Consider the following 14,909-nt stretch of genomic DNA (forward strand, 5'->3'; position numbering starts at 1 on the left):
GACAGGAAGCATGTCCGTATAATGTCTATATGTTTTATTTGTTTAAATACATCTGAAATATAATGTATATTAATTGAACAGTTTTTCTGTAGTTAAGTACAGATTCCTTCAAGGTGCACGACGATGGCACTGTCACAGTGGAACCTTTTGTAAAATAGTTGGTTCAAGACGGACCGCAATATTGTACGTCCTTGAGGACGCGATTGATAGACGGCAGTTGTTTACACAAGATCACGCTAGCGAATTGCTTTGTGTACCGAATGACAACTTGAGGATTAAAACGACTTCAATAGGGCAAATTTAGTATTCAACCGACAAGTTCATATGCAGAAAGAAGAATTATGACATACGAAAGCTGCAGCACCTGCTGAGTACAATTTCGGAGGGCTCTTTTTCAGTGTCAAGCCACTAGCTGGATAACGTTAGCTATTTTGAACATTGTTTTCACAATTTCACCCATTGCAAAAAATGGCGCAGTAATTGACGTTATTATTTGACAAATATGAGAAACACCAACCGTTTAAGATCTATTTTTCTTACTTTTGAACAATGGTTACCTAGATGGAGCTTGCAACACAGATTGTGTTGTTCAAAGCCAGTCAGCGTTCATTCAAACGAGGAGAGCAGGGCAGAAAAATTCAAGACTCAAATAGCCACAGGTCCAAGATTTCATGACTTTGTCAAGGGAGCTTCTATCAACAAACTGCAACCTGTTATCACTGATGATTTGATAGACACTGACAAGCATGCCTATCTTCCCGAGGACTCAGAAAGTGGGAATTCTAGGACAGGTTTGTGCACTGCACATTAACATCGCGGATTTTAAAAAAAATCTTCCATTAATTAATGACCGTTGAAATAATGCATTTTTACAGTGTGTTTTGAAACCTATGGCTGTCAGATGAACGTCAACGACACAGAAATTGCCTGGTCAATATTGCAGAAGAAGGGATATCAACGCACAAGTGATGTCGCTGAGGTACACATGACGTTCACTTTTTAGGAGGATTAAAATGTGCATGACCAAATATTTCTATTGACAGAAACCTGTGGTTTAAATATACATTTTATCTCTTTCAGGCTGATGTTGTCCTCCTTGTTACATGCTCCATAAGGTAAAGTTCCAAGTCTTTTTGGGACAGAGGGAGGCATTTTTCCTTAAGTTTTGTTCACTGAACTTTCAACATACTCAAGCAAGCTTTTCCCTGCTCTGCTTTGCACAGAGAAAAAGCTGAACAAACAATCTGGAACAGACTACGGCAACTCACAGCCATGAAGAAAAGACGCTTAAAGACCCGCGTACCCATGAAAATTGGAGTCTTAGGTGAATGACTTACAGTCTGACCTGTGACTATGATACTTATGATGTCTCTGTCTGAACCGACACTCTAGGATCAACACAGCATACGTGCTGGCTCTGATCCCCTGTATGTTTGTGGTCCCAGGTTGCATGGCCGAGAGGCTGAAGTCTGAGCTGCTGGAGAGGGAGAAGCTGTTGGATGTTCTGGCTGGTCCAGATGCATACCGGGACCTTCCTCGCCTCCTGTCTGTGGCCCATGGTGGTCAGCAGGCTAGCAACGTGCTGCTGTCTCTAGAGGAGACATATGCTGATGTCATGCCAGTTCACCACTCCCCCCAGGGTTACAGTGCTTTTGTGTGAGTGTCTCTCTGACTGTCTGTCACATCTTGTACAGCTAGGCAAGTGTTTATTCGTCAGGTTGAATGTACTCTGGTGCATTTTACCATTTACAATCAGATGAGTTACACAGGACCCTAGAATTACATATAGAATCGAATACAGGAAATTGGCCTTGATCCTGCATCCTCATGTCCCTCTCTGCTTTGTAGGTCCATCATGCGAGGATGTGATAACATGTGCAGCTACTGCATTGTCCCGTTCACTCGAGGTCGAGAAAGGAGTCGACCAGTGTCCTCTATCCTTGAGGAAGTCCATATCCTGTCAGAGCAGGTAGGTGTTTTAAATGTCTCTCAGGTGTGCAGATACTTCTCTTGTTTGTGTCTTAATAGACTGTATGCAGGCTTAGGCTATTCTTAGCATTACTGTGCTTTTGTTCTGTACCAGGGTGTGAAGGAGGTGACCCTGTTGGGTCAGAATGTGAACAGCTACAGGGACACATCAGAGGAACAGTTCTGTAGTTCAGAGCCAGGCCAGCTGAGCCGGGGCTTTAGGACGGTGTACCGAGCCCGGCCCGGGGGCCTGCGCTTTGCTGACCTGCTGGACAGAGTGTCCCTCATAGACCCGGACATGAGAATCAGGTTCACCTCCCCTCATCCCAAGGACTTCCCTGATGAGGTACAAATGGAGTCCAAAAGGCAAACTGAAGTTAATAGTATTGGGATTATATTGTTATTCTAATAGTCTGTAAGATTGTAAAGAATGCACTTTGTTGTTATTCTGTTCACTGCTACACACACACACACTAATCACAAGCAAAAAAATGTAAGGTAAACATTTGACCATTGAAGGATATACTTAAGCAATAAGGCACGGGGGGGTGTGGTATATGGCCAATATACCACAGCTAAGGGCTGATTTTACGCAATGCGGAGTGCCTGCATACAGCCCTTAGCCGTGGTATATTGGCCGTATACCACAAACCCCAGAGGTGCCTTATTGCTATCATAAACTGCTTAACAATGTAATTAGAGCAGTTAAAAATAGATGTTTTGTCATACCCGTGGTATATGGTCTGTCAGCCAATGAGCATTCATGGCTCGAACCACCCAGTTTATGAAGTAGATTGTTCTCAGCATTGACATGTTGACGTGGACATTTTGACACTGGTGTTTGTGTGTAGGTGTTGCAGCTGATAAAAGAGAGGGCGAACATCTGTAAGCAGATCCACCTCCCGGCTCAGAGCGGCAGCAGCACAGTCCTACAGGCCATGCGGAGGGGGTAATACAGCTCCTCTGTTTCAGCTTTTACTCTGCTCTCAAATAGAAATGGAACTAGATCCATGGAAACAGAGTCAAATATGTTTGTCGTCTTAATTGTGTCCATTTTGGAAATTTCAGTTATAGTAGGGAGGCTTACCTGGAGCTTGTGGATAACATCAAGAGAATAATCCCAGGTAGACCACCTCTACTTGTTTATACGTTTTTTTGTGATGAATAGTTGCTGTGAATTCAGGTAACCGCTGCAGACCGGTTTGGCTATGCACATTGGCTGCATGCCAATGGCATCTTGTGTAATGTGCTTTTCAAAGCACCGACTGTCTTATTGCCATTGGGTCAGTGACGGTTCAGTCCTGTGTGTCTGTCTCAGGGGTGAGCCTGAGCAGTGACTTCATCTCTGGGTTCTGTGGGGAGACAGAAGAGGACCACCTGCAGACCCTGTCTCTGATCAGGGAGGTGCGCTACAACGTGGGCTTCCTCTTTGCCTACAGTATGCGGAAGGTCCGTTCAACTCAATTAATGTACTGGAAATGATTCCACATGTTCTGTCAATACCATTGGTGTAGAGCATGGGTTCACAACCATATTTTTTTTTTCAGGGGCCCATAGAGTTTGTGTTACGAAATCCAGGCCCCTCTAATTTAGACAATATTTTCAAGAGTAAATTAAATGTCATTTATTGTGTTAATGCCGTATATCCTGTGTACACTGCTGTGTCCTCTCCCAGAAAACCCATGCGTTCCATCGTCTTCAGGACGACGTGCCAGCGGAGGTGAAGCAGCGGCGGCTCGAGGAGCTCATCTGCATGTTCAGGGAGGAGGCCACCAAGGTCAACTCCGCCCTCATCGGCAGAACACAGCTCGTCCTAGTGGAGGGAGTGAGTACCATTTTCTTCTGCTCTTGAAATAAAACACTCTCCTCATAACTTGGGCCCAATGCTTGGCCTTTCCATCTGATGTGATGGAGAGAAACTCATATCCCTACTCATATGGTTACTATTAGCATAATATACATGTTTAAAATCAAATTAATTGAGCCGTGAGCCCCTGCTCCCCACACCTCAGACTTACCCTGCATGGGGAAACTAGCAATTTAGACCGGACCTATTCATATTTACCCGTGGCATGCAAACGTAGTATTATAGCAGGTCGAGCCAACGAGGATTCAAAATTCACCGGGCGATTCATGTAAAACCCACTTTAATTCACATATAGGCAATTGTCCCACATCGTTCCAATATCAATTGACCTTGTTTTAACGTCCCCCCAGGAGAGTAAGAGATCAGCTCAGGACCTGTGTGGGAGGAACGATGGGAACGTGAAGGTGATTTTCCCTCGGCAGGAAGTGGCTGGTCAGCCCACTGACACACACACTTCCCCCATCAACCCGGGAGACTATGTCCTGATCAAGGTACACTATACAACATTTTCTATCACACTGAGTCACAGCAAGACTTCTCTCTTTCAATTATACTGTATGTATGAACACATACTGTATGTATGAAAAGCTTTGCTTTGATGGATGTTTATTTAAATGCTTAGGTCCTTTATAAGGGCTTAAGTAGTTATTTTCAAGAAATAAGCCATTTTAAAGGTAATCGGGCACCATGCTTAGAACTGCGTTGTTCCTGCCCTGTGACTGACTGGCCTGTCTCCCATACAGATCGAGTCAGCCAATTCCCAGAGCCTGAGAGGACACGCCCTCAGCCACACCTCTCTGAGTGACTCAGCCACACGTTTACCTGACCACTGCCATGACGGACAACTGGCTTCAGTCGCTAGATACGGTGTCTAGTCCTCTGTACCCTGAAAGTGAGTGTGAAGTGGACGTCTTCTGTGGCACCACGACGCAGATGTAACATCGACAAAGATCCAATCCAGAGACAACTGACTGAAGAAGACTTTTCAAGTTAAAATAAACATTTAAAAAAGCTTTATTGTGATTTGTTTAATTATACAAATATATTCATTATAAATTGGACAAAAGTGGAATACTGCAATGATAGAAAGATATTTAAGAATGTGGTGTATTCTATGTGTAATACATTTAGATTTTTAAATGTTAATTGCATGTCTCATTGGTTTGATTTGATTGTTGATTTACATGGCACTTATCCTGTGAACTGAACGTCTGTCCCAATCAGCATGTAGTCCTGAAGAGAGAAAAGCAGCAGTAGTTGCTTATATAGGACACAGTAGTTTGTCAAATATAGGACACAAACACACTGTTTATAGTATAGGAGATGGTAGCACTGAGCTCTTAGATATAATGTACCTTCAGGACCTGCAGCTGAGTGTTGACAAGGTTCATCTTTCCAATAGAGGGAAGAGGAAAACCCTTCTCTAGGCGAGCTATAGGATAAAAACACAGTGGTTAATCATTGCAGAAACAGTGTGTCCTTCCACCAGTACACTCCTCAAAAGGCCCTGAATCTTAGTCAAAAAATACTTTAGATCAAAAAATATTTAAAAAATGTGTTTTCCAACCTCGGGGTTACATTTTTTTTAAATGAAGTAACAGGATTGATGACTTCATCTTAAATCATTCATAAATCCCCTGGTGGCAGGGGGATTAGAAGCTTGTGTGCCACAGGGATGGTAATTGAATGCAAGTTTCACAAAAAAAAAAATATATATATTAACATTTCTAGCCTGTCTATGGGTAACGGGGTTGACGTGTTGTGCTCGACCCACTCAGTTTTCCACCACAAAACACCAGAAAATGGCTGAAAAGTGTATAACTTGCTCACCTGCTTTTACACTATGATTTGACTGTTAGATGTTCAATTTTTCTTTTAACTTTTTTTAAAAGGAATATTTTCACCATATTAAAACGAGAGTTCAGGGTTGACCTTAAAATGAGGGACAGACGTAAATGAATCACGAATCACATTAAATAAATAATATTCAGAAATGACTAAGTCGAAGCAACAAAATAACTAGGGTTTTACAATGATGATTCAACTTGGAGAAATTAGGGTATTAAATGGGTTCAAATCTTCCAAGAAGTGATAGATTTATTGAATTCTCCACATGGTTGATATTAATGAGCACTTTATTTAATATAACAGGCTTTTAAAATGCAATATTGGTGCACAATTTCCACCTAAATATGGAACGACTCAAATATAAATGATCAAGGAAGGAAATCACTCACCATTGACCTTTGGTATCACAGCCACTTTCAGGACCATCAGGAAGATGTTGTCAAGAGATCCAACCTGTTTGTGTTTAGATTCAGTGTGTTTTAGTGTTTAAAAAGAAAGTTATCTTCAAGTTACAAGCTCTGAATATGTCATTCTTACCTGAAACTGTCCCACATAACTCGTTTCCAGAGTCATCTCAATTCTGTGAAAAGCAGACCGCATTCAATTATTTTGGTCAGTTTCTGAAAAAGAATTTCTTCCCCTTTTGCACCCGTGTAGACAATCACACTCACTTGTTCAGAGTGACAGCCCCGGCCAACTTCACCCCGGTCACGTACAGTCGAGCACTGACACTACCCTCCTGTAGTCAGAACAGAGAGCTTGTTGAGTTATGTACCACTCTTGACAGTCTGACCTACGGCATTCTACTTCCTGATTGAGTGACTGACTGACCATGTTGAGGACGAAGAGGGGAGAGAGGGTGGTGTTGGGCTGGATGGCGTAGGCCGTCACGCTGCCACTGGCCTGGACAGTCACGTTGTTGGGCTCAAAGAAGATGGTGGGCTCTTTCACCGTCTTCACCAGCAGCTTCATCATCATGCTAGGGAAACGCTTGGCTATCTGAGCACAGAAGAACATCTTCACTCTTCTGACCTGAGAAGAACACTCATGGTATCCTTACTTAGATGTTTGAACAAAGGCATGTTTCCGTTTCTAGAGGGACAGTAATGTCATTCTGTACTATTCCGAACATTGTGAGGTAAAATGAAGACAATGGTAGGTTGTGTTTATCACCTCTGGAATGAAGGCCCCAAACGTTCTGGTGTTCAGCCGAATGGGAGAGCTTGGAGGGATCTGTCAGGGGAAAATAGAGAGGAGGACTCTGTATCACTCTGTAGATGAGTCTGGAACAAACACGTTTGCAGTTGTGAAGGAATCCTCACCATATCATCGGTGATATAGAGGCTAAGTGCTCCAGCGTTGTTGTACACGAAGCCTGCAGAGTTGGTGGTGAAGGCTGACATTCCGATATAGAGCATGTTGTTGACCTGAGGAGGCAGGGAGAAGGGCGTGGGGGAGAACGGAGGCTCCTGGTGCTTCCCAATGTTGTAGAACTCACCCTGCAGAGAGAGAGAGAGAGAGAGAGAGAGAGATTTGACCTTTATGCCTCTTGCTTGTTTACACCTTTCAACGGATACAATTGTTGTGAGATAATCGGGAGTTCTTACCTTCAAACTGAAATCAATGGAGGTATTTGAAATGGTGGGTGATGTCACCATGGAATATTCAACTTCAGCATACTTGTCCACTTTGGCTAGAACTTCAAGATGGCAGAATATATATATATATATATTTTTAAATCAATTTAGTAGCCTATGAATTACACAATAATGAACTAATCGATTCCTTATCATACGTTCTTATGTACAAGTTGTGTTTCGCACTGCTTTGCTTTATCTTGGCCAGGTCGCAGTTGCAAATGAGAACTTGTTCTCAACTAGCCTACCTGGTTAAATAAAGGTGAAATAAAAAAATAAAAAAAATACCATTGAGAGTTTTGAGGTGTGGGTTCATGTCAGTAATTGTATCAGCCACTAGGGGACAGATCTGTAACAATGAAAAAGCAAATGTTATTGCCAAGAGAACAGAAGAAGAATAACCAGTTGTGATTGTTGAAGTGAATTGAGTCAAAGAGGAAGTGAGATCAGTCAGAGAGGAAGAGAGTTATTGGTTGAGTTTGCGGTCTGGCATTACACTGTCTCTCACCTGTTTCTGTAGAGCACTGCGCAGGGCCTTGTCAATGTAGGCACTGAAAAGGTTGTACAGCCAGCTGGGAAACAAGAACCAAAGCACAAGAAATCCACATTGCAATCATTTTATGACACTGCGGTTTGATTAGGCTTCCTTAGTCGGCAACATGCATTCTCACAAAGTTTTTAGTGGACTGGAGTTTCTTGTGCAGCTTTATAGTCTAGTTACCTTGCTCCACCATGGAACTTGATGCTGGCACTGCCCACGTTGGCCACACAGTTGACACTGCTGACCGTTGGCCTGCCAGTCTCATCACTCTTGATTGTAATACTGTCAGTGACGGTGAGTCCATTCACCTCCAGGTCGAAGGAGCCACTGTCCTTTCTAGATGGTTACCGAGAAAACATGGATTGTGGATCGAGTCCTTTGTTTTGTAGACAGGCCCAAGAGAAAATTGTACAGTGTTGTTCGAACCTTGTCCTGGGGATGTACTGGGTGTTTAGCAGTGGAGGCTGCTGAGGAGAGGACGGCTCATAATAATGGCTGGAATGGAGTCAACGGAGGGGTATCGACCATACAGAAACCACATCGTTGTGTTTGACACCATTCCATGGACACCATTCCAGTCATTATTATGAGCCGTCCTCCCCTCAGCAGCCTCTACTGGTGTGCAGCCTTTAGTTCCGGCTTGCTTGGAACACTCCAGCTGGTCCCGAGGATGCACTTACATGAAACTGAGGTATCGAATCTTCCAGTTCCCATGCAGGCTGATGAAGGCATTAGTAATGCTTAGCCTGATTCCAGTATCTGGCACCAGTGCCAGAGCAGAGTACGGCAGTCCCAGATTCACTATCGTTATTCTGGAGGATTAAATGGAGTATTGTGAACACTGTAACATTTGTCAGCACAGTTGACGATATCAACTAAAATTTCCATGAGATATGCAGATCAATGCAATATATTGGATTTACTCCCTTACCCTGTCAAACTGTACTTGACCTTGCCAATGGGAGCAACTCGCTCTGTCCCAGAGAGGTCTGGGACCTTCATGGTCTTGAGTTTCTGCTGCAGAGATGCCATCCCAATTTGTTTGCCTGTGAACAAGACAGGATAGCAGGGGATTGGGACAGAAGGATCACAACACACAAACACACTCATTTAGCTCTATTGCCCTTGCTTTACACTTACCATATTCAATGCCCTTCTCTGTGAGTTTGACCTTGACTCCAGGGTTGGTGGCCAGAGCGAAGGGGAGGAGAGCCAACAGAGCCAGCCAACAGCATGGAGACATCTTGACTACAGTCACCTGTATGGAGGACAAACCAACAATAATATATCTATTCTACAATGCAGGTGAATTGTTTGTCATAATAGAAATTGCAACATTCTTCAGACATTTGGAGACTGCGTGAATCAGAGGAGTCTGCGTGAATCAGGCCTTCATGGTCGAATTTACTACTAAAGGACACCAATAATAAGAAGAGACTTGCTTGGGCCAACAAACACGAGCAATAGACATTAGACTGGTTGAAATCAATCCTTTGGTCTGATGAGTCCAAATTTGAGATTTTTGGTTCTTACCGCCGTCTTTGTGAGATGCAGAGTTGGTGAACGGAGGATCTCTGCATGTGTAGTTCCCACTGTGAAGCATGGAAGAGGAGGAGGTTTGATGGTGCGGGGGTGCTTCGCTGGTGACAATGTCAGTGATTTATTTAGAATTCAAGGCACGCTTAACTAGCATGGCTACCGCAGCGATACGCCATCCCATCTGGTTTGCGCTTAGTGGTACTATAATTTCTTTTTGAACAAGACAATGACCCAACACATCTCCAGGCTGTTTAATTGTTATTTTACCAAGAAGGAGAGTGATCACAATCACCTGACCTCAACCCAATTGAGATAGTTTGGGATGAGTTGGACCGCAGAGTGAAGGAAAAGCAGCCAAAAGTGCTCAGCATATTTGGGAACTCCTTCAAGACTGTTGGAAAAGCATTCCAGGTGAAGCTGGTTGAGAGTGCCAAGAGTGTGCAAAGCTATCATCAAGGCAAAGGGTGGCTACTTTGAAGAATCTAAAATCTAAAATATATTTAGATTTGTTTTACACTTTTTTGGTTACTACATGATTCCAGTGGGAGCTGTTGTCGGGAGCTTCATGAAATGGGTTTCCATGGCCGAGCAGCCACACACAGGGGAAAACGCTCAGCTCTGCCTCTGTATGGACAAATACTTTTTGTTTTGTTGCACGCAACTTCCCTGACACCATCAACACTTGGGGAAAGAAAGTCCCATATTTCATATCCTTTTAAAGAGGAGTTGCACAATCTTGGGCTTGGCAGTCAGAATGGCAAAAAAGGAAACTGAACTGGTATCATTATCTGATCATCATAATTTTAACAAACCAACAGATGCTCATGCTTAGTACCCCAGTGATCATCACTTTGGAAGTTATACCCTCTTTCTGTTGACTGGTAACTGATTCTGAATGACAGACAATCAGATAATGTAACCAGCCATGACAGTGGCCTTACAGGTCCTGATTGGAGCCCTGGGGGATGGGGTAGAAACCCAAATGGTACAATCCAGACTTGATTCACTTTAGGGCTCTGAAAGAGCTGAGTGTTTCTGTCAGAGCTGCAGATAAAGACACACGACCCGTGAGGAGTTAGCGTGAGCTGGGCCTATATTGAATTATGCTTTGCCTGAAATGAACAGAGGCAAGGGAAAGAAAGTAGACCGATTTGGCTTGCTAAATCACAGACATGTGACTAGTGCGCTTGAAGGAACTCGGTGTAGAGAGTTGGCTGTTTGTTGAAGGCCCTCCCAACTGGTATTAGTTTTTAGATGGCTTTTCAAATTGAGAATGTTGAAGAAATTCTCAAAACCCACATATAGACAGTTGCTCAACTACCCAGAGAAAAAAGAGAGCACTTTTGGAAAAGCTACTTGGAAAATATAGTTTACCAAGCTACCAATTACTTTATGCTGGAAGAAGATAAAGGAAAATGTTTTGAAGCTGTAACTTTCAAAATACAGAAATCATCCCCGTATGATGCATTTTGCATCATGTGATGCTGCGTTTTGCAGAATGTATCATATGGGGAGGATTTCATTTTTTTTGTTAAAGTTATCTATCTTGAAAACTTGATTGCTGCCAAGCAAAACAGTTTGGGACTATGTCAACAATGGACTAATGAAACAAATGTGAACAGATTGTTTTAGGGTGGAATTTCCCTTTAAGCTACGCTCAAGCTACCCACTAGAAAAAGATAGTTTGCTTAACTGAAGTTACTTTGAAAAAGTAGTTCACTACATCCAAACTACTTTGTGGAGTATTTTCACATCTAAGTCGGAACTATTATAGAAATCAAAATGCAAAAACATATGTGAATGTGTAATTTAGCCTGTTAAACACAATAACAATGTTTCAAGTGACAATTAAGCAGGTCTGATGCCAAAAAAGAATAGACATTATTGCCTACTTCACATATATTTTATTTTTGCAAAAACATATTGTGTAGTTTCAATAGTTAGCTACAGTACAGCGCTACATGGCAAAAAAAAAGTAATTCATTACTGATGAAAACACTACCTAGATTTGAAGCTACTGCAAAATGTAGTTTTATTACTTGTAGTTCACTACTCCCCAACACTGCTTTTGACAGACTGTATAATTTACCCCACTGTCTGTCACCCACCCTCTAGCCTGTTTACTCAGTGGTGATTGAGGAGTGACCGCTTTCATAAAATAACACCACGGCACTCTACAATAAATTTCCCATAAATACCTGCAAAACACACCAACATGGGTTCTCTCATACCCTGACACTTCTTTAAACACGAGATACCTTTTAAACCGAGAGAAACAGTCTACATGGTATACAATACCGCTCATAACATATATGAGTTACATTGTATTAGATAAAGCATAATTAGTCATGCACAACTCTGTAGTTACCTTATGCACGAGTAAGAAAGTGGTGGAGAACTTCTGTTGTTGTTGCACCCTGGCTGGCGGCAGGGCAAAGTGAAAGGGGAAGAGAGGCACATGGCCTTTAATTCACTTCTCTGAACCAGGAAGAGTTGTTTGAGAAATGCATTTACTGAGACTACCCATTCTGTGGATAATGGAGAGGATGAAGTGAATTTTGTGCAAAGAAGGACAATCTAGTGAATGTTAGCTGTTCCCTTAGTTATGTTAACAGACTAATTCATACCATTCAGAGAGGGATTTGTTCAGGATATACAGTAAAGAAAGAGTAAACAATGGAATGTTTTATGAGTACCAATGAAACTTGGTAACATGGTTTGATGCAAAGACAACTAATAATTGCAGTAGTAATGTCTTGTAGTGTACCATTCCGTCATTGACTCTTATCAAGAACATAAGAATTACTGCGGTCTGGCTTTTTAAAGGAAGACTGGTATTTTTGCAGTACCCTAAGATTTTGATTGTGATACTGAATAACCATCCAAGCAACCAAAACTGGCTTGTGGAAATGAGATATTTTAGGATGTAAAAATGGCTTATTTTGGTTACAGTAGATGGTAGTCTAACACCATCTGCTCATCATTTCTGAGCCAACCTCCGCATCAAGTCCATCTCTGGTGTCCGGAGTACAACTTGTAAAGCAATTTAAAACATTAGGTGTAGGTGCTCTTAATAACCCATGATTGCTTTAGCCTAATAGATAATTGAATACATTATTTGTAAATATTGATATGGACTTTCTTGTTACTTCACTAATCTGCCCACCCAGATGCAGACACGTTGACTTGACAGGGGCAGGAAATAGACAGGTCAAGGCAGGCAGGAGTCAGTAAACCAGAGGCGGGGCAACGGTACTGGACGGCAGGCTCAGGGTCAGGGTAGGCAGAGGTCAACAATCCAGAGGTGGGGAAAAGGTACCGGTTGGCAGGCAGGCTCAGGGGCAGGCAGAGTGATCAGGCAGGCGGGCTCAGAGTAGGTTGACTTGACAAACAAGACAAACTGGCAACAGTCAAACAGAGAACACAGTGGATAATGGGGAAGATGGGCGACACCTGGAGGGGGGTGGAGACAATCATAAGGAACAGGTCTAACAGATGAGGGTGTGAACAGGATGATCTTGGTGACAATGGTAACAATATGTACGGTATAAGATTATTTCAGATTATCAGGCTTTAATTCAATGTAAATATCATACTAAGCAAACATCAACATCAAAACAAGTAAAACTAAATGCATGTTCTTCAACCGATCGCTGCCTGCACCTGCCCGCCTGTCCAACATCACTACTCTGGACGGCTCTGACTTAGAATACGTGGACAACTACAAATACCTAGGTGTCTGGTTAGACTGTAAACTCTCCTTCCAGACCCACATCAAACATCTCCAATCCAAAGTTAAATCTAGAATTGGCTTCCTATTTCGCAACAAAGCATCCTTCACTCATGCTGCCAAACATACCCTTGTAAAACTGACCATCCTACCAATCCTCGACATCGGCGATGTCATTTACAAAATAGCCTCCAATACCCTACTCAACAAATTGGATGCAGTCTATCACAGTGCAATCCGTTTTGTCACCAAAGCCCCATATACTACCCACCATTGCGACCTGTACGCTCTCGTTGGCTGGCCCTCGCTTCATACTCGTCGCCAAACCCACTGGCTCCATGTCATCTACAAGACCCTGCTAGGTAAAGTCCCCCCTTATCTCAGCTCGCTGGTCACCATAGCATCACCCACCTGTAGCACGCGCTCCAGCAGGTATATCTCTCTGGTCACCCCCAAAACCAATTATTTCTTTGGCCGCCTCTCCTTCCAGTTCGCTGCTGCCAATGACTGGAACGAACTACAAACATCTCTGAAACTGGAAACACTTATCTCCCTCACTTGCTTTAAGCACCAACTGTCAGAGCAGCTCACAGATTACTGCACCTGTACATAGCCCACCTATAATTTAGCCCAAACAACTACCTCTTTCCCTACTGTATTTATTTTATTTATTTATTTTGCTCCTTTGCACCACATTATTTTTATTTCTACTTTTCACATTCTTCCACTGCAAATCTACCATTCCAGTGTTTTACTTGCTAGATTGTATTTACTTTGCCACCATGGCCTTTTTTTTGCCTTTTTAAATTTTTTATTTAAAAATGTTACCTTTATTTAACCAGGCAAGTCAGTTAAGAACAAATTCTTATTTTCAATGACGGCCTAGGAACAGTGGGTTAACTGCCTGTTCAGGGGCAGTTCCCTTATCTCACCTCATTTGCTCACATCGTATATAGACTTGTTTATACTGTATTATTGACTGTATGTTTGTTTTACTCCATGTGTAACTCTGTGTCGTTGTATGTGTCAAACTGCTTTGCTTTAATCTTTGCCAGGTCGCAATTGTAAATGAGAACTTGTTCTCAACTTGCCTACCTGGTTAAATAAAGGTGAAATAAATAAAAAAAGATGACTGGAATGATGACTGAAAATACATGTAAAATAGGGATATCAGCAACAAACTAAAAAACAGTCATGCCTCCATAATAATCAATAATTATCGCTCTATAATTCATTTCACATGTCAAATAAAACAAATGAATGTAAACTCATGATGTATGGATAGAAATGTGTCTGAACTTGTATCTTACTTGCAGGGGGGTAAAGAACTTATATCAAAAATACTGTTTTGTGGCAACCGTTATTGTTCGCACATTGGTACTGTTACTCGTGCTATTTTCTTGAGTAAAATACGTTGTTCACTCATCTCTGCTCTCCTGCTCCTGACTTCATGCACCAGCTACACCCACCGCCTGACACCAATTCACACACTTCTCAATATAACACATTGTCATCCCTACAGCCTCTGATCTGGCAGACTCATTAAACACAAATACAAATGATGTCTGAGTGTTGGAGTGTGCCTTGTCTGTCCATAATTTAAAAAAACAGCAACATCGTTACTTCTGGTTTGCTTAATGTAAGGAATTTGATGTATAGAATTTACTTATGACAAGTACGACGATTGAATACTTCTTCCACCACTGCTTACTTGGTCGATTTTGAATGAAGCACCCAGAGGTATGTACAGTAGATTCAGGGTTGTATTCTAATGCTTTC

General features: G+C 42.3%; 2 protein-coding genes across 3 annotated transcripts; one reads left to right on the plus strand and one right to left on the minus strand.

The window, feature by feature from the left end:
- Positions 1–137: 137 nt before the first annotated feature.
- cdk5rap1 (CDK5 regulatory subunit associated protein 1) lies at positions 138–4,847 on the plus strand. The gene is made up of 13 exons (XM_020483063.2): positions 138–791; positions 876–979; positions 1,081–1,115; positions 1,224–1,324; positions 1,446–1,656; positions 1,849–1,969; positions 2,084–2,314; positions 2,820–2,917; positions 3,037–3,092; positions 3,287–3,417; positions 3,644–3,793; positions 4,186–4,326; positions 4,579–4,847. The coding sequence occupies exons 1-13, from the start codon at positions 503–505 to the stop codon at positions 4,708–4,710; spliced, it is 1,800 nt and encodes a 599-aa protein (XP_020338652.1). The 5' UTR covers positions 138–502; the 3' UTR covers positions 4,711–4,847.
- Positions 4,832–11,865, minus strand: LOC109890920 (bactericidal permeability-increasing protein). 2 transcript variants are annotated; one of them, XM_020483064.2, is made up of 17 exons: positions 11,769–11,865; positions 9,395–9,453; positions 9,002–9,119; positions 8,793–8,907; positions 8,542–8,673; positions 8,042–8,197; positions 7,829–7,892; positions 7,609–7,669; positions 7,291–7,382; positions 7,006–7,182; positions 6,857–6,916; positions 6,515–6,682; positions 6,355–6,422; positions 6,221–6,263; positions 6,073–6,136; positions 5,191–5,267; positions 4,832–5,068 (listed from the first exon to the last, which is right to left on the minus strand). In XM_020483064.2, the coding sequence occupies exons 3-17, from the start codon at positions 9,102–9,104 to the stop codon at positions 5,027–5,029; spliced, it is 1,422 nt and encodes a 473-aa protein (XP_020338653.1). In that variant the 5' UTR covers positions 9,105–9,119; positions 9,395–9,453; positions 11,769–11,865; the 3' UTR covers positions 4,832–5,026. The 2 variants fall into 2 exon arrangements, with proteins under 2 accessions (XP_020338653.1, XP_020338654.1); XM_020483065.2 differs by lacking the exon at positions 9,395–9,453 and having other exon boundaries at positions 11,769–11,838.
- Positions 11,866–14,909: the final 3,044 nt, after the last annotated feature.

This window comes from Oncorhynchus kisutch, linkage group LG5 (assembly GCF_002021735.2).
Source record: "Oncorhynchus kisutch isolate 150728-3 linkage group LG5, Okis_V2, whole genome shotgun sequence".
In the NCBI taxonomy this organism is placed as follows: Eukaryota; Metazoa; Chordata; class Actinopteri; order Salmoniformes; family Salmonidae; genus Oncorhynchus; species Oncorhynchus kisutch.